Source organism: Sturnira hondurensis, unplaced genomic scaffold, assembly GCF_014824575.4.
Source record: "Sturnira hondurensis isolate 20B ecotype Veracruz unplaced genomic scaffold, ASM1482457v3 Scaffold0022319, whole genome shotgun sequence".
Classification (NCBI taxonomy): domain Eukaryota; kingdom Metazoa; phylum Chordata; class Mammalia; order Chiroptera; family Phyllostomidae; genus Sturnira; species Sturnira hondurensis.
Window position 1 is genome coordinate 2,477,591 of NW_028094950.1, and position 24,419 is coordinate 2,502,009.

At 46.2% G+C, this 24,419-nt stretch overlaps 1 protein-coding gene across 2 annotated transcripts in view; it reads left to right on the forward strand.

Annotated features, from left to right (window-relative positions):
* Nucleotides 1-24,419, forward strand: part of LDAH (lipid droplet associated hydrolase) — a 79,148-nt gene that overhangs the window by 47,357 nt on the left and 7,372 nt on the right. For both annotated transcript variants that reach the window (XM_037035493.1, XM_037035494.1), the window contains exons 5-6: nt 4,189-4,423; nt 16,762-16,844. In XM_037035493.1, coding sequence (XP_036891388.1) covers nt 4,189-4,423; nt 16,762-16,844 — 318 coding nt within the window. The remainder of the gene's footprint in view (nt 1-4,188; nt 4,424-16,761; nt 16,845-24,419) is intronic.

Here is a 24,419-nt window from a genome sequence, read left to right on the forward strand (position 1 = left end):
ATTGTGAGACTTCTCACCATTTGCCACTTGGAAGGACACGTTCCACATCTCTGAGACAGCAGTCATATTTGACTTTGAGCCATTTGGAGAAGTCCTGAAGAACGTCTTTGGACTAAAGTGCAAAGAGAAGCGGTGTCGTGTCCACTGTGTATCGAATGCAGGAATGGAGAGAACTGGACACGTGGGAGAGCTGTTAGGCCCTTTGCTTGTGCTTCCTCCAACTGAAGGTAGGAGTCGGAATGGTGCCTGAGCTCCCTACTCTGCTTGCCCTGTGTCATCCACAGTTACTGCTGCACCAGGAACCTGTGTGTATCCGTGTGTTATGCTAGAAGGGAACAGAGGCGACCAGATAGCAGACAAGCCCTGGGATTTCAGAGCTGGCATCATCCCTTCTGTGTCTGTGTTTGGTGCATGTGGTCGGAACTCCCACTGCGAGTGATTCCTTTAACTGACTCTTCTTGTCCAGCAATACTTCCTAGCGATCTCCCAACCCTAGTTAATCTTTATACAGCTGAATCTTGAACAGTACAGATTGGAACTGCATGGGTTCATTTATACGTGGATTTTTTTCAGTAAATATATAGTCAGCCTTCTGGATCCCTGCATTTCACATCCAAGGCTACAGCTAACCATGGAGCAAAAACTGTTTTCAATGCACAGCGGAGAATCCTGGGATGTGGAGAGCTGACTGTGTGCATCCAGCAGTGTCCAACCTGCAGCCCTTAGGCCACACATTTGGGATGGCTATGAATGTGGCCCAACACAAAATCGTAAATTTGCTTAAAACATTTTGTGATTTTTTTGTGTGATTATGGTTCATAATGTAATGTGTGGCCCAAGACAACTCTTCTTCTTCCAGTGTGACCCAGAGGGTTGGACACCCCTGTTATACTGTTTTATGTAAGAGACTTGAGAATCTACAGATTTTGGTATCCATGGTGATTCTGGGACTAATTTCCTTCAGATAACAAGAAATAACTGAGTTTTAGGGGAGTCAGTAGTTATACGCAGACTTTTGGCTAAATGGAGGGAGGCACCCCAAAGCCCCACGTTGTTCAGGGGTCACCTGTGTATGACGTTTATATAAACCCATTGCAGTCCAGGCGTCCGGCTCCAATTTGGGGAGGATTCTGGATCATTCCTGACATTCTGGAGCCAGGGTCATTGCCGATACCCATGAATACCTGTGAGGCCTTACAGAGCACCATCTGTACACCCAGCATCTCTGCTCTGTGCTTGAGGAGATGCCAAAGTGCAGAAACTCCTGTGTTCTGGCTGAAACCCTGCATTCATTCAAAAAGCAAACTATGAGCATTTTGCAATCTGTTGTTGCCAAGCCAGGATTTTAAAAATCATCTGAAAAGGCTGTGGCCCTCTGATCCCGAAGAATGTCTTTTATTTCCCATCAAAGCCACAGAGGTATTCAGGGAACAGGTCATTCTTACTTACGTAACAGAGGAGGAGGTCTAGCAGAGGTCAAATTATTGTGACCACAAAAGAAACAACTAGAGTATCTGTCATTGTTGAGAGCAAAGGAAAAGTCTACAGGAAATGGCTGAACGTGTAGCTGACAGATATGACCAAGGAAAAACAAGAAGATATGGCTAGAAAGAAAAGAGTCTTGCACAGTTTCCCCTCAAATTCTTTTCTCCATTAATAAGAGCGACATTAAGGCAGAATTACAAGTGCTACCTGATCAAGTTCAACATTTGGGCAACGCCATCAAGCAGGTTACAGTGAAAAAAGACGAGGAGACCAAGTCTACAAACACCTACCTTTACTCTCAGGTCCTGATGGGCAGAGTGCACTCAGCCCGTCCAGCAGGAGGAATGTAAGTATGTGAGGGTAATGGCAAATCCCTGGTACCTGGAATCACGGGAACAGACTCACTCTGAAGTTAAACACAAACGAAGGCTTAAACCCACATTGTAGGACAGATAAGAGGTAATACTACCTGATTTCTAAAACATTTTGAGGGAAAAATATCTTCATGATTTGAGGTTAAAGAATTTCTTGAACAAGGCACAAAGAGCAATAACTATGAAGAAAAAAACTGTTAAATTCAACTGCATCAAACTTAAGAACTTACTTCCATTATGAAAAAAGTAAGATTAATAAGAGTTCAACAGGCAAGCCGAGGACTGCCACGAGGTAAAGGACTGGTATGCAGAGTGAAAAACAACTCCTACGAATCAATAAGAATAATAAAAAGACAACCAACCTAATAGAAAAGTGTGTTAGAGACTTGCATAAGCACCCAGAGGAGACAGAAAATGTCCAATCAACATATAAAAACTATTCAACAAATTAAAGCCACAGGGAAATATACTAGGTTACAAAGTTTGCCAGTGCCAGATGTGATGAAGACAGGTAAAAATATGAACTCTCGTGTCTGCTGTTATGAGGGTAAATTGCTACAACTTCTTTGGAAAGCTATTTGGGTTATCTACTGAAGCTGAACATGTGGATACCGTATTTTTACTTCAAGCTGATAACAGTTAACAGAAATACATGCACATGTGCACCAAGAAACACATATGAAAAGGTTCATAGCAGCATACTTACAGTATATCTGGACTGAAAACAACCCAAGTATCTCTCAGTAAAATAAATAAGTTGAGGTATGTTCATACAATAGACAAGTATATTGCAAAGATATTCTATTGCTACATATATCAACGTGGATGCATCTTACAGACAGCGTTGAGTGAAAACAAACTGCACGATTACATTCATATAAACTTCATTAATGGAAAAAAGTTAACTATAGTATTAAGGGATGTGTATTAGTCTGCTGGAACTGCCGTAACAAAATGCCATAGACTGTGTGGCTTAGACAACTGAGGGTTCTTTCTGGAGGGCGATGTCCCAGATCAGCACGCCAGCACGGTCAGCTTCCCGTGAGACTTCCTCCCTGTTTGTAGATGGCCACCTTCCCCTGGTGTTCACCAGGCCGCCAGATCTCTTCCTTGTGTATGCTCCGGGGGGAGAGAGTGGTCTCTCTTTATAAGGATAACTGATCCTATCAGCCCCACCCTTACGACTTCATTTAACCCTGACTATCGGTCTCGACCTACAGTCACACTGGAGCCCTGGCCAGGTGGCTCGGTTGGTTAGACCGTGGTCCAGAGGCACCAAGGTAGATTTGGAGGAGATAACAGTTCATTCTGTGATAGGATGAAAGGTATTAATGTAAAGCAAAATGAGAAAGTGATTTAACATTAAGGGATGGTAAACATTGGTATAGAGCAAAGGAAGGCAGGACAGAGTTGTGACTGGAAGATGACATGCTGGCTGCTTTGTTTCTTGCCTTACCTAACTTCACTTCACAAACTTTTTGTTAAATGTCACATTTAAATTTTGTATACTTTTCAGTATGTGATACTTAACAATTTTAATTTTTTAAACAGCGAAACCATTGCATTCACTCTTATTTCCTCTTCTGCAGTCTGTTAACATCGACGATCTATTCCATTTTTGTTACTTTGTTATTGGCTTCTCTTCCCCATAGAAATTGCTTTTATATATATGTTAATCATTTAAATATTAATATACTAAATAATGGTAAATTTTTAAATGTTTAGCAATACTCTTTTTTCTCCTGGAGTATTATTAGAATTTATTTCCTGATATTCTGAGAAATTGAGTTGAGATTATATTTTTGTCCTTAAACATTTTCCCCTGAGGAAGAGATTTCTAGCCTCACTTGTCCTTGGCCTGTTCAAGATTGTCCTCGGTCAATAGGATTAAGGAATAGAGGAGCTTTTCAAAAGTGGACTGTCTCCAAATATAATCAATTTTGTTAAGTGCTGATTAGAAATAGAGTTTTTATGTGGCCCTACTTCTGATTTCATTAGTGAAATCAAGTTGTTACAGTACTGAAATGGTACATTAATTTCTCCTTTCATCCATCCTTCAAAGGGATTATGAGTTGCTGTCATAATCAGAAAGTTACCCAGGAATCTGATTTCCTTCTCACCCTGAAAATTAAGCCCAACAATTCGAGAGGCATCCTTATATCCCACTCAGATTGGCTATGGGCTGAGACAACGGTGGGAGATGATTCCTAGTGTGAGCAGATCCTTAGACACATTCCGAAACCCAGGCATTCGCCAACACTATGTAAAAGAAACAGTAAAGCAGTAGGTTATCCCTTAAGAAACTCATCAGAATATGCTTTTCTTGTAGATAATTCGCTCCTGTCTGCTCTTCCCAACAATTGAGCGAATGTCCGAGACACCCAACGGCAGGATCGCCACCCCACTCCTGTGCTGGCTTCGATATGTTCTCTACGCTTCCAGCTACTTGCTCCTGAAACCATGTCCAGAGAAAATCAAGTCCTGGTTGCTCAGAATGGCCCTTCAAAAGATGAACTTGCAGAGTGAATTTTCACCTCTGAGTGTGTTGGAGCCATTCTGCCTTGGTAAGTAAGCGTGTTTAAACATGTATGGGTTGTATCCTTCGGTCAGAAAGCACTGGGAGAATAATCTCAGGCAGTGGATGAATAGCAACCAAGTAATTATATTTGTTGGATTTTTTTCCTTCCAAAAGTTTAAAACAAGAAATAAAATGAGAATGGGGGGGAATGCTTTGTTTGACAGTCTCTTCCAGCCTTACCTTTAAGCCTTGCCCTGCCACTTCTCCATCTAGATGCAGAAAGGTAAGAAGGATTCCTGCGTGGCATCCTTGCAGGAACCCAGGGTGTGCCCTGCGGTCCAGGGCGAGAGCTTACAAAGCCAGCCCAAGCGAACCAGGCCCACGGTTCCCGTAGAGGGAACAGGCTCTGCTTTTATTTTCCTCCTTAAATGGTTTCAGACGGGGCCAGACTTTAAAAGTAATAAATAATAGACACGATCAATAACACTGCTAATATCGCTGCTTTGCTGATTCTGGTTTCTACATGTACCAGGGTATGTTTCTGTTACTTTACTTTTGGCTTCAAATGATGTTTTTAAATGTAACCCATCTTTTTCATTAATATTAATTTATACTGTATAAATGATTTGCATAAAATAATCCTACTTTCTTAATCTATAAGATGGGGATAATAGTATCCCACACTTCAAGAGATTATTGTAGGATTAATTTTGATTATGCAAATTGTCCATCTACTATTTTATTTATAAGAGGCCTTCAATGAATAATATACCAATGGTTGCAATAGTAGCTAAGGATACCATTGTAAGATTTTACCTGTATTTCTCAGAACTAATGAGGTTCAGTTTTTGACACTGCTCCCATTTTGCAGGTGGAAATGCTGAGGTACAGAAAAGTTATGTTTCTGTACATAACAGAAGTGCACATATTTGCCCAGAGTCACACAACTAGTGGGTGGTGTTCAAACTCAGGCCATCGGCCACTGTGCTGAGCGTCCTTTTACCGCAGCTGCTCTGTCCTCCCTTTGTCCCAGAGAACCGTCAAGGCAGGATCCTGAGTAAAGTGTGTCACACTCACCTGCACTGCATGCCATGAGGTCACCTGCATAGTGAGTTTAGATACGAGTCACAGCCCCCCTTACACTGCATACTGTGTATGTACAGCCTGCATACTGTGCGGGAGGTGTTTTTCCAAATACGTAGCAAGAATCAGCCATCACAAATAGAAATATAATGCATTTTCTGTGTTTATGGGCTTTTTTCCCTTCCATGTTCTTCCCAAGCCCTATTCTTTATTCTAGCGTTAGCATAGCAGGGGAGGAAGATAAGATAGTGAGAAGGGATGCATGGTGTCGGACAGTCACAAAAATCACCAAAGATTGAAAGTTGGAGACGTTCCCAAAAGACCCTCTGGTCCTGCCCCTCATCTTTTCCTATCACAGTGAAGAAAGAGGTGGCCTAGTAAGTGAAAATGGCACTCGCTGCAAGCGAGGAAGGAGCCCTTGACTCTCGTTTGGTTTTGCCCCAGACTCTCTGTGGCCCCAGTTTAGTTCTTTCCCCTTCCTGGTTCTTGGTCACTGGTCAGATCAAGAGTAAACTAGATGATCTCTGAGGTCCAGCACACCATTGGGAAGTATTTGAGAATAAACAGAAGTCACTTGAAATTCTGGCAAATATGTATCAAATGACTCTTCTTACACTTGAGTAACTTGTCTTACTTCCCCTTATATTTTTTCTTTCTTTTTTAATATTTTATTTATTTATTTTTAGAGAGAGGGGACGGGAAGGAGAAAGAGTGGGAGAGAAACATCAATGTGTGGTTGCCTCTCATGTGTCCCCTGCTGAGGACCTGGTCTGCAACCCAGGCATGTGCCCTGACTGGGAATTGAACCAGTGACTCTTTGCTTCACAGGCCCATGCTACACCGGCCAGGGCTTTTTTTCTTTTTTGACATTTTACTTTTTACTGTATAGAAAGACCTTAAAAAGCATTTTCCAATTAGGGACTCCATTTTCCTCCAAGTACTTCTGCTTCCAAGAACATGAGATAGACATATTTTTCCCTGTTTCTCCTGCTAGGTACAAAAACATCCTATATATTATATGTAAAATAAACATCAGAAGATGCTGAAAGGTAGAGAAGAAAACAGACAGTAGGGATGCTGGGACCAAGGAACGACACAGTGGAGCGTTCTCTGGGTTTTCCTTTCACCACATGGACACTAGATTTGCAGCCAGAACCCAGAAACACCAACAGGTACGGGTGCAGACCCCCAAAAGCCCCAGCAACAGCCAAAGAACCAAAAAAATGGCAACCTTTCTAAAAGAAACTTCTATGTAGCCGTCCTAATCTAGCCAAGCAGCACAGTAAAAACTGTGGCTTTATTCTCACCCATGCGACAAAGGCCAAGTGGGAAGCCTGGACGAAGCCTCCCACTTAGGGGCAGTGAGGCACCTGCTCGTTCCCCACCTACGTGGTGTCAGGAGGAGACTGGGTGGGAGCATCGGGGCTCTCACCACTGCCTCGCGGTCATGGGGCCACCACCCCTCTGTGAGGTCAGTGGGGCTCATGTGAGAAGTATAGCAAGGCAGTCCTTCCACCCCTGCCCCGGGCCAGAATGGTAACAGCGGGAGAGGAGTGGGGAGCCAGAACTTCTTCCCCAGCTGCACAGTGGAGGAGCCCTTTCACCCTTGGGTGGCAACAGATCGAGTGGAGGACTCGGATTTCTACCCCACCTGCAAGTCTGAGAAGTGTCAGAAAAGAAAAAAGCTAAAACAGACAGTTTAAATAAGATCTGAGTATCATAACATAGTACTCCAAATGCCCATGTTTTAGTTAGAATTCTTGTCATGCTGAGATCCCAGAAAATTTCAGTTTGAATTGAGAAAGACAGCAGATGCCAACACCGAGATGACAGAGATACCGGGGTCATCTGACAAGGGCTGTAAAGCAGCCGTGACAAAAGCACTTTACCGAGCAATTGGCGGGCGTGCTAGAGACCGATGAAAAATGGGAAGTGTTGGAAAAGAGATTTAGAAATGTTAGAACTGAAAAGTACAATAGCTAAAATTAAAAAGGAGCAATTCTAAAAATTAAAAATGGACAGACTCAACAGTAAAGTGGCAGGGATAGAGACAGGAATTGGTAAACATAAGAATAGAACAATAGAAATAGAAATTTCCCAAATTTGGCAAGAGACGTACACCTGCAGATTCTAGAAGCTGGGTGAACCCCAAACAGGGAAAAACCCCAAGAAAACCGCAGAAAACAACATAACTAAATTTTTGAAAGCTAAAACAGAGGAAATGTCTTGAAAGCAGCCAGAGAGAAGTGATACATTAATTATACAGGAAAATCTATTTGAATGGCAGCTGGTTTCTCATCAGAATCTATAGAGACCAAAGGAAGTGACACATATATTTCAAGTGCATAAAGAAAAGAACTGTCAATACTGAATTATATGTCCAGTGAAACTATCCTTCAGGGAAAAAAGAGGAAATTAAGACATTCTCCAACAAAGGAAAACCAAAGGGATCTGTAATCACCAGATGTATCATAAAAAATCGCTGTAAGAAGTTCTCTAAACATAAAGGAGATGACAAATGAAGGAATCTTGAAACATTAAGAAAGGAAAAAACAGAAAAAAAGAGGAAATCACATTTTTCTTCTCTTCTTGAGATTTCTAAATTATGTTTAATAGTTGAAGCAAAAATTATAATATTGATGTGGTTCTAAATGTACACAGAAGTATTTAAAACAATTCTATTCTAAATAGGGGAGGGTAAAGGAACAAAAAGAAAGTAAGGTTTCTACATTTACTTGAAATGATAAGATGCCAATACTAATAGATTTATATGTATATATATATACATATAAAATGTAATGCCTAGAATAACCACTTTATAATCTATACAAAGAGATACTCAAAAACAGGTAAATCAAAATGGAATTGTAAAACATATCCAGTAATACACAGGAAGACAAAAGAAAGAACACAGAGAAACAAAACATATAAAACAAATAATGGCATACAAGCTCTAATATACCAATAATTACATTAACTATAAAAGTCCAAAATACACCAATTAAAAGACAAATATTGGCGGAGTGGATTTGAAAACATAACTATATGCTGTCTTCAGAAAACTTAGCTCAAATAAAAGTATATATCTAGACTGAAAGTAAAAGAATGAGAAAATGTATATCATGCAAACATTGATCCAAAGGAACCAAGAATGAATGTATTAATGCAGGTAACCCCTGCTTTCCAAAAGTTTGCAGGACACCACTTCACTTTTACAAAATACTTACTTGTTACCTGTTTTCACTGACCAGAAGAAATCCAAAGAGGATTTCCCCTCAAAGCAACAACCACAACAAAAGTGTCACCACACTACCGTTGCTCTTTCGTAAAAGCCAAGTGGTGTAACGTGAACTTTTGGAGATCAGGAGATGCTCTGCGCTTTATGCCATTGGCTTAAGAACGATTTCATAGTAGTGCTGTGCTCTCCAATAGTAGGGGAAGCCTCTTTCAGATAGTAGACTTCAGAACAAAGGAAGTCACAGGACAAAGAGGGGCATTGCTTAATAGTAACCAAAGGCTCACTCCGTCAGGAAGACGTAGCAGTCCTAAATGTGTGCACACCAAACAGGATTGCTACAAAGTATCTGATGCATAACCCAACAGAACTGGTGCAGTAGTGAATGAATCTGCAAACACGTATAGTTGGATACGTAAATACCCCTCTCTCAGCAATCGAAGGAGCAAGGCAGAGAGTCAACAAGGATATAGAAGAACTTAATAATATTATCAACCCCAGGGATATAATAAGGATTTATAGAACACTCTACCCAGAACATCTGGGTTTCTATGGGCGTTAGATAGGCAACTACCTGTACTTTCCTGTGCCTTCTTCGAAGTATTTTCTAAACCCAAATCCTGACAGGGGATGTAAGAAAGTTGTATTTGTCTTTCTACGGGTATTTAATGACCCTATAAACAGGCATCTGTCAGTATGGGGAATGGGTTCCAGGACCCCTCCCCGAGTGGACACCGACATTCCTGGGTGCCGTGGTCCCTTGTGGAAAGTGGTGGGCATACCATCAGTACACAGATCATGTGTTGTAGAAGCCTACAGTCGACACCTGGATAATCTTAGCAATATTGCCCCAAGGAATTTAATTAAGAAAAAAGAAAATGGTGTGGTATTTGCCCATAGGCTACAGTGCAATACGCATGCCCACTTCGTTTGAGTGGATTTAGCATACTGTTCAGCACACGGCAAATTCAAGTTTTGCTTTTTGAAACTTTTTGTGATTTTTTTAAAATTTTTGATTTGAGCCCGGTTGGATCCACAGATGTGAAACCCGTGGATACAGAAGGCTGAATACAATACATTACATATGACAAATATTCTAGTGTTTAATGCTTTTAAAACAGGTAATTGTTAAAGGTGTTTTCCAGTGTTTCTCTATCAGAATTACATACCCTCTTAAAGAAGTAGCCTTCCCAAGCTGCGCTTGAGAGAGAGAAATCCCCCTTTAGGCTGCACTGTCTGGCCTCATGCATCTTTCAGCAGCACCAAGGGCAGGCATCAAGGAGCAAGACAGTGTGGCTGCAGGAGACCTTCCTCTCTATGACTCACTTTTGAAAGCCCCGGGACTCCTTTCCCAAACAACCACATAGAGATACACTGTGTGCAAAATTGACTCTAAACCGCGATGAACACAGCCACATTGCTTCATCGCGGTCCCAAACGACCAACTTGTAAACAGAGTGTGGAGCACAGCCCTGCTATTTTTGACATCCCTTCCTGCTCTGACTTTTAATTCTGTTCATTCTGGATCTGCCCATTATCCACTCAGTCTGCATGACCTTGGATAAAGTGAAAGGGACAAGAACACCTGTCTTCTCTTTCTTAGAGTTCTTGATTCAGTCTCCTAGTGGTGACGGTTGGATGATCCTCACCCGAGAGTCTCTTTTATCCTAGTCAGCCCCTGCCCACCTGTGCACTTTGAGTCCCTGTCACTCCTGCCTCTTCTTGAAACAACCACCACAGAAGCCGCCTCTGCCCGGGCCTGCCCTGGCCATGCCTTGGGTGATTCCTGTTGCCTTGCTTACTGCAAATAGAAGGAGGTCCCACTGAGAGAAAGCAGAGCTCGTAAGACACTGACCGGCCCTTGCAGATGGTTAGCAGACTCTTCCCGAGCTTATATCCCAGGCAGGGTGAAGGTCATCACTGTTCGGACCAGCCCCTTGGGTCCATGGTGTGGTTTCAGGTCACACAGGGGAGGAGTTGTCAAGAGAAAGGGAGACCAGGTCCCAGATCCTTCTCAGGGGCCACTCTCTCTGTGCCTTCTGGACATTTCCCCCTCGTACCGGCTGCGTGGTGGCCTGACCGTCATCCCAACAATGACCTTCAGTGTGCCAGCTTGACTTGTAGGCCTTGCGATGTTTGCTCATTATGTAACGTCTGTGCTTCAGTAGAAATCTTACGGAAACAGACGGAGGAAGTCTGCCAGTCCAAGTGGTGGACAATAAATCCTGCCCTATCTAGAAACTGGGCTTCTGTATCCTTGAGTTTACACACAGATTCTTGTTGTTGTTGTTATTGCAAGGTCTGAAAAATTCAAGGAACCAAAGTACTCATGTGTTTTGGACACTGCTGCCCCTTCCCACGGGCCGAGTCTGTGTGCCTTCACCCCCTTCACCAGGCTGAGTGGCACACCCCCGTTCCCGTCCAGCATTCGGGGAAGGGCAGCCCTCACTCAGGGAGTGTCCTTCAGAAACTTGACCTTGGTGCTCATCTGTTCAGCTTGCGTAGCTACACGGTTTTAAGTGTTCTTTTAAAAGAAAATATGTAAGTTTTTTTACTTTGATTCTGGAATGTTTTCTCCTACATATTTTCTTTAGAATAGATGTTCTGTTTCATGAGAAATAGACTTTTCACTGAGACAGCTAAATTGAATTTTCTGAACAAAGCTAAAAGCAAATATAATTTAGCTTAGCAGTTTCACAGGTCAAGATAATTAACTTTAAAAGATATTCTGGGGTGTTTCCATTAGTTGGGCCAAAATGATGGGATATCTAATTCACTTCAGTGACCGAACTGCAGAAACAGTGCCTGCCGAGACAGAGGGCCTTCCTGGTGGGTTGCATCGCTCCACTGCACATTCTTGTAAAGAAACTTTCATAATCTCTCCTTAATCGTGTGAAGATAACTTTGAAAACACGTATAATGTGAAAAAAACTGGACTATTCAATGGGCTTCGCTAAAGAAGCACACATTTCTTCTCGGAATATGTCCAGCTCAGTCCCAGAATGCTGCTCTGAACGAGACAGAACTGGACCCCGTGTTACCTGTTCTGTCACTGGGCGTGTGGCTTGGGGAGGTCCGTGTATGGACGCCCGCTGCAACTTTACCAATTTGCCTGTCATCCTTGCAGGGGCGTGTCGTCATCAGCAGGGCCTGCTAATCTCTCTGTTCCATTCCAGTTGGGTAAATGTGCTGCCGAAGCCAGCCCACCAGCTTCTCTGGTTGGTGCAAGTGCAGCCTGAAATTCAGCAGGGAGGAAAAGGGTTCTGTGTGTGTGGTCAGGGTTAGGGGTTTAGGGCAAAGGTGCTTAGATGTGGTACCAGAATACAGTCTCTGTTTTAGAATAAATGACAAGATTTTCCTATTTCTTCTAAAGAAAAATTTTACATTTGTATATATAAGTTATCCACCTCTCTAAAAGTATAATTTTGTGAAAGTTATACACTTCGAGTTGGGTTTTGCACTTTGGTGAACTTATCATCACATAGATAAGATTATCTGTTCGCAAACCAAGTGGATGGTTATAATAACCACATTCTCGGTTTATGGAGAAATGCATACTGCATTCATTGTGTGAATAATAAACACTCCTCCAAGTTCTGCAGAAATTTTAGAATGGAAGAATTACATTTTTAAGTCTGGTTTTCACATCGCTAGAAGCCACAGTTGGGAAGACTTCACCTGATACTCCCCTCTCTGGGACCGTCCCGTCTCACAGTCCTGCAGCCCAAGGATTTTGCCCCCACGCGGTCCTGCTGGGCCAGCACCCGCCTAACCCCTGCATTCGGCAACAGAATCTGCCAGCCTCATGACCAGTCGGCAGACGTGCTGGGAGGGGCCGTCCCCAGAAGGGCTCCTCTTCAGTCAGCTCCTACCTCTGCCTGCTCTCGCAGAAGTCCTTGTATGGACAGACATGGCATGATGCCGTGTTTCTCCCCAGACAAGTGCCAGCGTCTGATGGGAGGTTAAGGACAGCCGCAGCCCCTGTGCTGGGACCAGAAACACCCAGGAAGCCCAAAGGCCCCGTCTGTACTTGCTTCAGTCCGCCAGGGTACAGTTGAGCAGTGGATAACAGAAAACTGACAGCGCTGGACAGGAGCCTGTTTTCCTTGTGCGCCAGGGCTGCAGAGGCACCAGTCCAGTGTTGGAGAACATCAGAACGGGGCCGTCAGGCATGTGGGTCCTTTTGTCCTTTGCGCATAGACCTCTATTTCCGTGCCAACATCTCGTGGTCACGTGATGACTTCTGCCCCTTGAGGCCTCAGGTCTGACCTTCAGTCGAACGAAGGGAAAGGTGGGGAAGCTGAGGGCTTACTCCTGGTGGGGCTTTGACTGACTTAGAAAGAGAAGTCTCTGGGGAGCACTGGGGGGAGGGCAGGGCTAGGAATATAAGACAGAAAACTGTACTTGAACAAGAATTAAATAAAAATTAAAATTAAAAAAAAAGAAAGAAAGAGAAGTCTCCCCCCATGAACTTCCGCCCATAGATTGTTGGCAAGAACCACGCAGCATCCCTAGCTGTAAGGGATGTGAAGCTGTGTGTCTTGACTTTTCCATGTCTCCAGTAGAGAAATGAGGTACATAGTAGATACATAGTATCTACTCCCTCCCCACTCCAAGACAGTCCCAGGACTCGTCTTCCCTGGACTTCATCATAGCACACCCCACCCACCCAATGCCTAGCTGGTTGACGCCATCCCTACTAGTGAACCAGCGACTACTGAACTCATCATCTCCCCACCACAGCTAAAACCTGCCACAGCCCCACCCCCCGGGTGTGTCCAGGCTTCATAAGCCCCACAAGACAACCTCTCGGGGTTGCCGTGCCGTGGACTCACAGCAGGCCCTCTCCAGAGCGTGTTTACGTGCAGGGCGCGCTCTAGCAGGGACCTCAGCTCCTCCCACATCCAGCTGCAGCAGGCACGTCTCAGTTCCTCCCATGGTCAGTACACGGGTTTTTTATGCTGCTGCCCCCTTTGTCAAATATTCATTGACCAAAGACACTTGGGTTTATTTCTGGGCTCTGTTCCATTGGTCTATGTGTCTGTTCAGTACACTTTTTATTTTAAAGAGAACTTCAAAGAAAATGGTGCTGTTTCACGCCTATGGGTGTGCTTACTCCTGGCTACTCTCCCAGCCACCCTCCCGTTGTGGAGGTGAGTATATCAAACCATCTTTCTAATCCAACAAATCTTGTAGTGAGCATTTTTCAAAGAAATTGACTTTTCTTGGTATATGGCTTGAAATTCCTGGTATGTCCTTTGGACAGAGAGAACCTGACAGCCATGTAAGGAAGTCACAGTGACTGGAAGTCATGTGTCAGCCAGTGCAACAGTCATGTCTTACGCTGCAGTGTGCACCCACGTGTGGCCAGTTTCCTGCCTTCAGACTTCACCCAGTTAGACTGCGCCCATCTCCAGCGACTCCCTTCGCTTCAGCCCCAGTAGCTCTGTCTTTCCGGGGCAATGGCCAAAGCAGACCAGTGGGGCGTTCCAGAGTGGACATGCCACCGAAGTGGCGGGAAACCTGGCTCTCCACCTGCAGGTTCTCCCGTAGAAAGCTGTCCATACCCCCAAACCTCCTGTTCTGTCGCCGACTGTGCTTTTACTTCCCTCTGCCTCTTCTCTTGCTGCACGGAGCGGCACACTGTGTGGCCGAGTTTTGGGCCAGTCTTGGGCACTCTTGGGCTCTCCTTCTCACCTGCAATGATCTGTCCCCTGGAGAGCTGGTCCCTGCCGCCTCGGCTTACCAGTGTCAGTGTGTCCCGACTCCAGTTCTGGCCCCCATTGTGACAGCAGCTCTGGTATCACTTAGAAGAAGACGGCTTTTCCTCCAGGCCCCTCGCCTCCCGAAACCCAGGGAGGCCAGCTACCGCCCCTGCCCATTTGTTCCATTCAGCAACCGCTGCTGATCCCTGCTGCGAGCCAAGCACTTAGATGAGCTCTGGAGGGAATGATACGAGAGCTAGCCCAGCCTGTAAGTTGCTTCCAGCGTGCTAGGGGGAACAAATGGAGAATTTTACATAAATTCTGTTCTCTAAGGGCTACGATGAGCACAGATACAGGGCACAGGTGATACCAGGAGAGGAGAGATTTGTTCTACCGAGATAAGTAAGGGGGGAGAAGATACATGAAGTTGGACTTAAAGATGAGTTGAGGTTTTTTTCCAACAGACAAAATGACATCAAGAAAGGGAATGAGTTCAACAGAAGGCAGCCTTCCTTTGTAGATCGTGCGTCCTTGGAGAATTGGGTGATACCATTTGACCCGTGAGAAGAATATCCTGTTGGTCTGCAGCGTCAGCCCTCACGCAGCCATTCCAAACCCCGAGCCACTCTGCGCACGTTGAAGTCCCAGAGCAGTGTTTGAATGTTAACGCGGATGGTGGAAGGTGGTGGCGGTGAACAAAATGGAATGTTAGGCTCCTCAGTGAGGTTTTTCAGTACTGCTATTTAGACTTGTAATGAAACAAAGTGAACAACTATGATTCTTCTAAACCATTCTCTTTCATGTTTTTGTTTCCATTACTCCTGCTACTAGATATTTCCTTCACTGCGGTGCTTGAAACTCTGAATTCTGATCATTTCCAGGAATGCTACTGACAGTCATTGCCAAGAGCAATGTGTTTTCCCCTTAGGAAATGACACTTCTATTTGGTATTATTATTTCTGATCACTGTGTTGTGTTATGAACATTTCTAAAGAATAAAAAAGATGACTTCTTTGAGGCAGCCACTGGAAAGCCCAGCTCGTATTCTACTGCCTTTTATTTTTAAAAAGTATACATAGACGAGCCCTGGCAGGTGTGGCTCTGTGGGTTGAGCACTGGCCTGTGAACCAAGAGATCACCGATTTGAGTCCCGGTCAGGGCACATGCCTGGGTTGCAGGCCAGGTCCCCAGCTAGGGCCACGTGATTGTATTTCTCACATGTTTCTCTCCCTCTCTTTCTCCCTCCCTTCCCCCTCTCTAAAGTGAAGCAAATAGAATCTTTTTTAACATTTAAAAAAAATTAAATATACTTAGATGAAAAATTATCAGGGGAAAAAGAGTAGGAGTAAAGGTGGGTAAGATATGTTGCTTGATGAAAACTTTACTTTTAAAAATGCAGTTTCTTACAAGTTATTTGAATTTTTGAACTTTTTCTAATTCAACAAAGTGCTTAAAATGTGAATGTTTGCCTCCGTGAATGAGCACCAAGCGAGACTCGCACACAGCTCCCACCCGGCTCGAGAGTCAGCATTGCCTGCGTCTCTGAAGCCTCCCTGACGCCCCTGCGCGTCCGACATCCACTCCTGAGCTCCCTCAGGGCACTGGCAAAGCCCAGTTCCGTGGCTTTGTGACTGCGGTCCCCGTTTTCTTGCCAGCTTCCCCTAGCAGCTCCCAGAGGGAAGGGACTCTCAGGTCCTGTCTACATGTGTTTCATCCTCAAACCCACAACGGCACATTTCTTCTTCTAGTGCTTTGAATCTCTGACTTCCCCTCCTGCCAGCTCAGATTTTGGAGGGTTCCTGGGATAAGGTCAGGCCTGCCAGGATCCTCTCCCTTGGTCTGGGAGTCACCTGTTATCACAGTCACAGGTTCCCCCCACACTCAGGAGGGAGGCAATGATGGAAGGGCACAGGATATTTGTGTCTGCTTAGAATCCTGCCCGCCACAGACCACCTGTTCTCTGCTCCTCTGAGATGCAGCCTTTGGTAAAGATCTGTAGAAATGTGGGCTTCTGATGATTTGTCTGTAAAAATTCATGCTTCTAAGCCTTAAATCATAAAAACACATGGATCAGGAACCGTCACACATGTCATCTGCTGTGCTGCCTGACCTCAGGCCATCATACTGCCACAGGTTGCTGTCGAGAGAGCCTCGTGAGGGTGGGCAGGCTTCTCTCACAGGACCTGCTCCTGTTTCCAGAGACACCCGCTGCCTGACAGCAGATAGCCCTTGCCCAATAAGGGGGGAGGGAGAGGTTGCTGGGGGCGGGAACAGGAACTTACTGCAATTGATTCAATAGTTGTGTTTGTCCTGTCTATTCTAAATGTTTGGCTTTTTTTTTCTCTTATTTTTTCAATTTAGCTAATGCTGCCTACCTCGGGGGCCAAGAAATGATGCAGGTGGTGGAGAGAGACAATGAAACCATAAAGGAACATTTATCTAAGGTAATCACTTCAGTACTTCAAGGAAGTAAGTAGATGGGCAGAAATATTTACTGAGCATGAAAGGCTGGAATTGGTTAGAATCTCTAAGGCCTCAGGGGTTTGTAGATTCCATATGGAGCTCCACTTCTCGTTAAAATGAATGCTCTCCTTGAATGGTGCATAGAAACTAAGGAAAGCTGATTGCATAATTAAGTATATTTTAATTATTTTTGTTGAGTTGGAGTCCATACTTCTCTCTGTAGCTCTGTACTGAGAAGATTCTCAATGCCACTTAAAGCATAAATGAGTTATATGAAAATGTAAGTAAAACACTGGAAAAGAGCTACCATTGCTACAGCCCGGTGACTCGGAGAGCCTGTCTGTCCTCCTCTCTAGAGCAGGGGTGTCCAGCTGCCACCCAATCCAGTTTTCTGTCACAGCAGGTGCAGAAGGGCAAAGGCTGGGAGATGGAGCGTTTGTGAGTTTCTGCTGCAGGTGCTGGCATCTCGCACAGACCCACCGGGAAGCACCGGTCTCTGGCCCTGCGAGGGCACCGTGGCGGTTCAGAATGTGCTTGGGCACCCTGGAATTCAGGTGGCCCTGGCACTGCCGTGGCACCATTTGTCTGCCTGTCAGTCCTGAACAGGCAGTTTGCGGCTAGTCTGAATTGGGATGTGCTGTAAGTGTGCAATACACATTGGATTCTGGAAACTTAGTGCCAAAAAAGTAAACTATTTTCTTAATATTTTTACATTGATTGCATGTTGAAATGATAATGCTTGAAGATGCACTGGGTCTCACCCTAGCCAGGTGGCTGAGTTCGTCAGAGCATCATCTGTACACCAAAGGTTGCAGGTTCAATTCCCAGTCAGGGCATATACCTAAGTGGCAGGTTTGACCCCCAGTCAGGTTGCACATGAGAGGCAGCCAATGGATGTGCGAGAACGTCAATCTCTCTCTCTCATCAATGAAACATCCTCAGGTGAGAAACTTTGTTAAAAGAATATATTGGGTCAAGTGAAATATATTATTGAAAGTAATTTCATTCATCCCCTTATACTTTTTTTAATGTAGCTAATAGGAATTTTAAAATTACACACATGCCTTTGTCTTTCTTTGTACCGTGCTAATTGGGGGCTTTACGGTAGTGCTAAGCTGTGACGTCAACAGGAGCAATGACACGAGCCCTGCTGAGTGGCCAGGAGCCTGCAGTCTGCAGGTAGGACGTGCTGAGTTTAGGGTCTCTTCGTGGACTGTGAGGCGTCTGACTTAAAGGGCCTGCAGTGTTAACTCCCCTTTCTATTACCTCCCAGTACGATTACCTTAAAGCAGGAAGTGTGTATGTTCTTTAAAACGTGTTTTCAGAATATCGACCCGTAGTAGGGGCATCCCTCGGAGAGGACTTTCGAAAGTGCCAGTTTGCATTGTCTGTGGCCGTAGTGCCCATCGTATTCCTCAAACAGCAGTTGGCTAGAGACTGAAGTTTTGGATCCAGAAGGAAACCCTGAAGGACTTTTAACTTTTTTCCAGTCGTTGAAGGATGTGAAAATACAAGAAAAACAGTGCTTTGTTTTTCCGTTAAATTAGAAATGAATTTGCTTCAAAAATGTGTTTCAGTTCTCAAGGCTAGAAGTTCATAAAAACAGCTCAGCTCCGAGTTAATAACGGGACTGGCAGATGCTCACTTCCAAAACTCACACTCGCTGACCCACTGGACCCTCGTGTGTCCAGGCCCGTCCTAGCAGCTGGGGAGCCAGCTGCTGTACAGTGCTCCTGGCTCCTGGCCTCTGTGTGTGTGTTGTGCTCAGAGCGAGGTCAAAGGGAGGTGCTAACTTATTCCTGCCCGAAGTTAGATCCATATGCAGGCGTAATCATTCCCAGATAGAGGTCTGCGCGTGGCAACTGTGTGTCCGGGCTGTAAGTTTACTGAAACCTTTACGGGAGAAGCATGGGGACCGAATGGTAGGTGGCATACGTTTCAAGGTTAATATTAACAGTCAGAGAGATAAACTTCCCAACTCCAGGGGATGACTTTGTTTGATTTTTGAGATAGCATTAAATGTACCTGTAGAATTTGGGAAAGCAGGGCACCATGTAGTTTATGGGGCAAAACCTCTTTCCAGTTAATCACCTATCCTTTGTACCAGCGAAGTCCACGCTCCCCACTAGAGTGATGCAGTCCCAACGCCTGTGTGAAGTGAGGTGAAGAGACAGGAGCTTTCTGCTTCTGTAATGAAAGAGAGGGAACGTGCTGTAATTTAATATTGGGGAGCGTTGGGTCAATGCATGTCCCCATCTGCTTGAGAAAAGAAGGAAACCCGAAAGGGCACCTAGTTCTAGGAAGATAAGGGGCATCGCCTCCCACCTTCCAAATCACCTTGGTAAAGAGTCAAACTTGAAAACCACCTCCCAAGACTAGACATATCCCTAATTTAGATGGTCCAGTCAAGGAGACTCAGTCCCATTTCAGAAACTTCATACCTTTCTAGGACTGCCTGATGTGAAGACTCTTTGAGCCATACACTTTGTTGCAGAAATCATTCAATGTATCTCAGTTATTCAACATCCAAAATAATTCTGAAAAAATGTATCTTTGTGCCCTTCAGTCAAGGAGCCACAGGAAAGTTCAAATAGATGAATTTCCTTCATCTGTCTCTTCCTTCTCCTTCCTCCCTTCCTTCCTTCCCTTTTCCTGGGTCTAGAGAATTAATATACAGCATCAAACAGTGTGTTCATTGGCAGTGCTTCAAGACTGCATAAAGCTATTTCCCTTTTCTGGAGGAAGTATTTCCAATGCATCATTGTTTCCAGAAATGTACACCCATGGTCTGTGGCACTGCGGTTGTGTTCTTTTTTCACCTGACTACATCCTCCCTGTCCCTTAAGTCTTGGCTCCATCGTCCCCTCCAAGAGGCCTCTCCCAGTCTCTGGTGTTGGTTGGCTGCCCTCCCCGTGGTTCCCACAGCTCCCCGTGTCAGCTAGAAAGTGCCGTGCACCTCACAGTATGTAACGGTCAGCTTCCCCCTCACCCACCCTGAGGAGAGGAGCTGTGTTCGTCTCACCGAGCAGCCCTCGGGCCTAGCAGCGTGCATGACGCCACAGGTGAGCATTCGCCGCACGTGCCCCAGGTGGGTGGGTGGGAGGCCGTCAGAGGGAAGGTTCAAAGCCTTCACTGTGCCAGGGGTCTCTCTGGCTCTCTTGTGTGTGGGCCCCTTCTCTAAGCAATATTTTTAAGTGCACAAAATAAATGTGTAAGGTGATAGAACAATGATATTACAGTTATCAAAATGTCTTGAAGACAAATTTGTGATATAGGTGTTACATGTGCACCTTTATTAACACATTGCATGATGGTAGAATGGTGGTCAGAATTACTGTTGGAAACCTGTGGCGATGAGCTTAAGTTATGTTTTTGTTACCTACAATGAGTTTGCTGTCCTTTGAAGATCCCATAGTTTTATAGTGACAAAACACAGGTACGAATATAAGTGTTACACACACTCCGCCCCCACTTCTATCCATTGGCCAGCACTGCCCTGAGAACCAGCAGAATCAAAGGCGCTGAGTCCTCCTGGAACATGAGAATGGTGACCAAGGGGTCCCAGGGTATTTCTCGGTGTGAGATTTGGCGACAGCGTAGGGACTCTGGAAGGAGAAGCAAGTTGTGGGAGGTGGTTGAGGAAGTGGTCATTTGGGTACTTTTCTTTGAGATACCTGTGGGACACCACCTGGACACAGGCCCAGCAGGTGGCTGGGTATGGGGGGCTGGGTCTGAGCTGGGAGTGGCAAGCGTACCTCTGAAGCCCTGAGTGTGGGTAATTGTGACCTATGTGAGTGTGTTGTACAAGGAGAGAAGAATCTAAAGACCGATTTGGGGGAATGCAGCTGAAGGCTGGGAGGAAGCAGAGGAGCTAATGAGTAGGAAGTGGACGGGAGGGATGGGAATGAGCACCAGGAAGGAATAAACCAGAGTAAGAGAGTCCACTGAACGTTCTCGCCACCCCAGTCCCGGTCCTTCTGGGAGCCTCCGGGGTTCTGTGCTTTATGAGGCACCTGGCGTGTCCGAGGCAAAGAGGAGGTCAGCGTTCCCGCGCTCTGTCATTGTTCTAAACTGTACGGGGATGTGTGTGTCGTTCATAGGAAAGTGAATTACTGTTTGATTTAGAAACTTGAAGTTTTCATTTAAAACTCACTTAGGAGGGAAATTCTAAACTGCCGTGACCATCTTTGGCCTAGGCTTATGGAAACAGCTGGTGTGTGCTGCTGCCAGACTGAAACTGAGCATCGCTGTCCGTCCGCAGGGCTCTGAAACTGTTCCCAGCCGGAACACGGAGACCCAGCTTCCTGGTGATGGCAGGCAGCGTGGGAGGGGCTGCTGCCGAGTGGGGCTGTCTCTGCCCCCAGAGGGCCTGGCCAGGACGACAGTGCGGCTTGGGGAGGGGGCAGAGTGGCCCCAGGAATGGAAATGCTCTGCCGTGGCTGTCTTCCTATTCTGCGTAGCCCACCTGAGCCCAGGGGTGCATGCTGACTTTGGGAACAAACCTCGTGCGGGGTTTGCAGATCCAGGCATGCAAATCCTTCAGACATGCGCAGGTCCCGCTCGGCGGAGCGTAAGAAGCGCTCGCTGGGCACACTAACCAGGGCGGCCTTTCCGCCAAGCCTCAGCCTGAAACCAATTGTGTTAGTTCTGCCTGATTCGTTCGAAGCCTGTTCCAAATGTCATAATCATCCTGGAAAAAGACAGTTTTGTTTTTATCTCAGTTATTTTGACCTAGAGAGCTTCGTGGTAGGCACTTAGGTTCTCTAGATGAGTGTGATTGGGGGTGGGGGCTGTACACTGGGGAGCAGTCTTCAGAGTCACGGCCTGAGCCTCAGACTCCATGTCTGCCACCCAGCCACTCGCATGGCCTTGGTTAAATCACGTGACTCACTGTGCCTCCTTGTCCATTGATAAAATGGTTTAATAACGGTATATATTCTCCTACAGCTGTTCCAAAAGTATAATGCTATAATTCATAGAAATACTATACAAGAGTGTATGGCATATAGTAAGCATTCAATAAAGGATTACTATTGTTAATTAAATCATAGGTGTGCCTCTGAGCACTTGAAAAAGATTACTTGGCTAACTCCCCCCGACACACACACAAGGGTTTTGATGATACCGAATACGTAGCCATGAGGCCCAGGGATGCCCCAGTGCCCTTGCGGATCACGGCGCTGCTCCCACCACATGCCTGGGGGAGGGGGAGCGCCGTGCGGGGACAGCGGTGAGGGAAACCACAGCAGCACTCCACCTGGACCGGCACCTGGGCCCGGGACCCTGCAGCAGAGCACAGATGGGCTGTACTTGGCCATGTCTCTGACTTAGTTAGGCAAGGCCCTCCGGCGCATCTCTGCCTCTCCCTCTTTCTCAGGGAGAAGGAGGCACGGGAGGTTAGACTTGTCCCCAAGGCCTCATACTCTGCTGCCTCCCCAGAGGAGAATGGGCATCTGGGGTCAGCTTCTCACTACGGTCCCAGGTAAGCAAGGGATGAAGCTTGTCACTCAGCCCAGGTACACCATCTGCAGTGAGTGGGTCCTGGCCCTTTACACTGGAGTCACACACACACACACAGAGCCCCACTCTGCAGGCCCCCGGACTCACAGCTGTTCCAGCCTTGGAACCTCGGCCCAGTCTCCTCTCCCCCTGGGGTGCAGTTCCCAGGGCCCTCCACCTGCCTGCAGGGGAAGCAGGGCTCCCTGGTCGTAAGGGGTTGTCTCCCTCCATCCTCAGCCACTTTATTTAATCTTCGGGGACTTTAATTCTTGTTTTTTTAAGAATGGTAATTGAGCCAGTTTGGGGTAAAAGGAAGAAAAGAAACAGGTAAATTAGAAAATGAATTTCCTAAACTGTTTTCCTTTCTTTATTAATTTTTCAAGCTCCTAAAAATGGTCATTCAGAAAGACTGCCATTTCTCTGAACCTTAAAAGAAACTCTAAAGCCTTGTGACCAACATCCTTCTGTTCCCTGGAGGATGAGATTTTTAAATAACTGGAAGGAGCCACTTATGATACAGAGCAGGTTTCCTTAAGGTTGCAGGGTCGAGGCTTAAGAGTCTGACTTGGGGGGAGAGGCCATCACGGTCAGCAGCCGTTTCTGGGCTCTCCCCTCCTGTGGGTGCACCGGAGGGCCCCCACTGGCCTGTGCCCTGAGCCTGGCAAGTTGGAAGGGGATGGAAGTAGGGAGTGAAGGCAGGACCGGGAGGTCTAGCTGGGAACGGATGCTGGATGCATGAGCACTAATTGAACCTCTTGTTAAGTAACTGGCTGCTTTATATCTGACCTTTGGCTTCTTGGATTTAAAAAAATGCTCAGGTGGGTATCCTTTCAGAGAAGGAAAGAAAAAGTGGAGAAAGCAGGCATGACATCATTTTCCTTGAGACCTCAAAGTAAGGCCAAGAACACGTGCCTCCTCCCTGAGCGTCCTGCACCCTTGCTCTTTGGTTACGTTCTGGGTGCCGGCCAGCTCTCCACTGGCACACAGGGCACAGTTCAGGGTGCTCCTGAAGAGACCACCACGCAGCCTTTGCTGGCGAGCCTGTTAGTGTAGCGTCCGGGGCACTGTGACTCCCTATGGAATGTTAACAGAGGAACGGCACGCAGGAAAGCGGGGCCTCATCTTTGCCTCGTCCAGAACCCAGGGACCATCCTGGGAGCCCATCAGGAAAGGCAGTCATAGTCTCCAATGCCAGTGCGTGCCTTCATTGTGGAAAACGTGCAACCAGGAACACCCAGACGCCACTGCAGCGCAGGCTCCCAGGCTCGTTCGAGAGGGAGACCTGGTGAGGACCCCCTGAGTGGGCTGCGCGAGTGGTAGTTCATGTGCGTCACTGCTCACTGGTCGATGACGTCTCTTCCATCCGGCATCTTTCCCTGCTGTCATTTCATCGGGTTCTGTGTGTGTCTGTGTGTGTGTGTGTTGGGGGGATGGCAGTGACTGATGTGTATTTTCTCGAAAACTAATTTAAGGTCATGTGGCTATTTTTCCCTCTCACCTGTGCACAATTCCCACTGTGGAGAAGAATCTAGACAGATGTTGCCCCCACATTGCACAGTCTAGTTCTAGAGGTCCCCCTTGTCTGCATCGTCCTCACCATTATAATGGCAGCCACTCCTTCAGAGAGCTCACTGGATGCCGGGTACCTGTGTGCCGTGTTCTCGGATGCTCACCACCGCCCACAAGGCAGCTGTTTCTAGCCACACCTTACAGGGAGGCTCACTAAGGGCCAGTGGTAATGATGCCAGTAGGTGGAGAACCAAGATTCCAGTTTGGGTGGCCACTGCTCAGGGCTCAGGCTCGCACCTGCGCGCCCACTGTCCCCACCCCTCCCCCGCTGCCTCCCTGTGACTGCATGGTGCACTTGCACAGTAGTTCACCCTGGCGCTATCCAAGAAGCCCTCCGAGTGGAGTGCGGCAGCCGAGGAGGCACCAGGCACCAAGGGGCTCAGGTCCGTGCCAGTCTGGAAGTGGGCCTCCCAGACCGCTGGCGGTGGTGACTGCAGTGCTTAGGTTCTGAGAAGAACTAGTTTATGCCGAACTTGGCCGCACGGCGA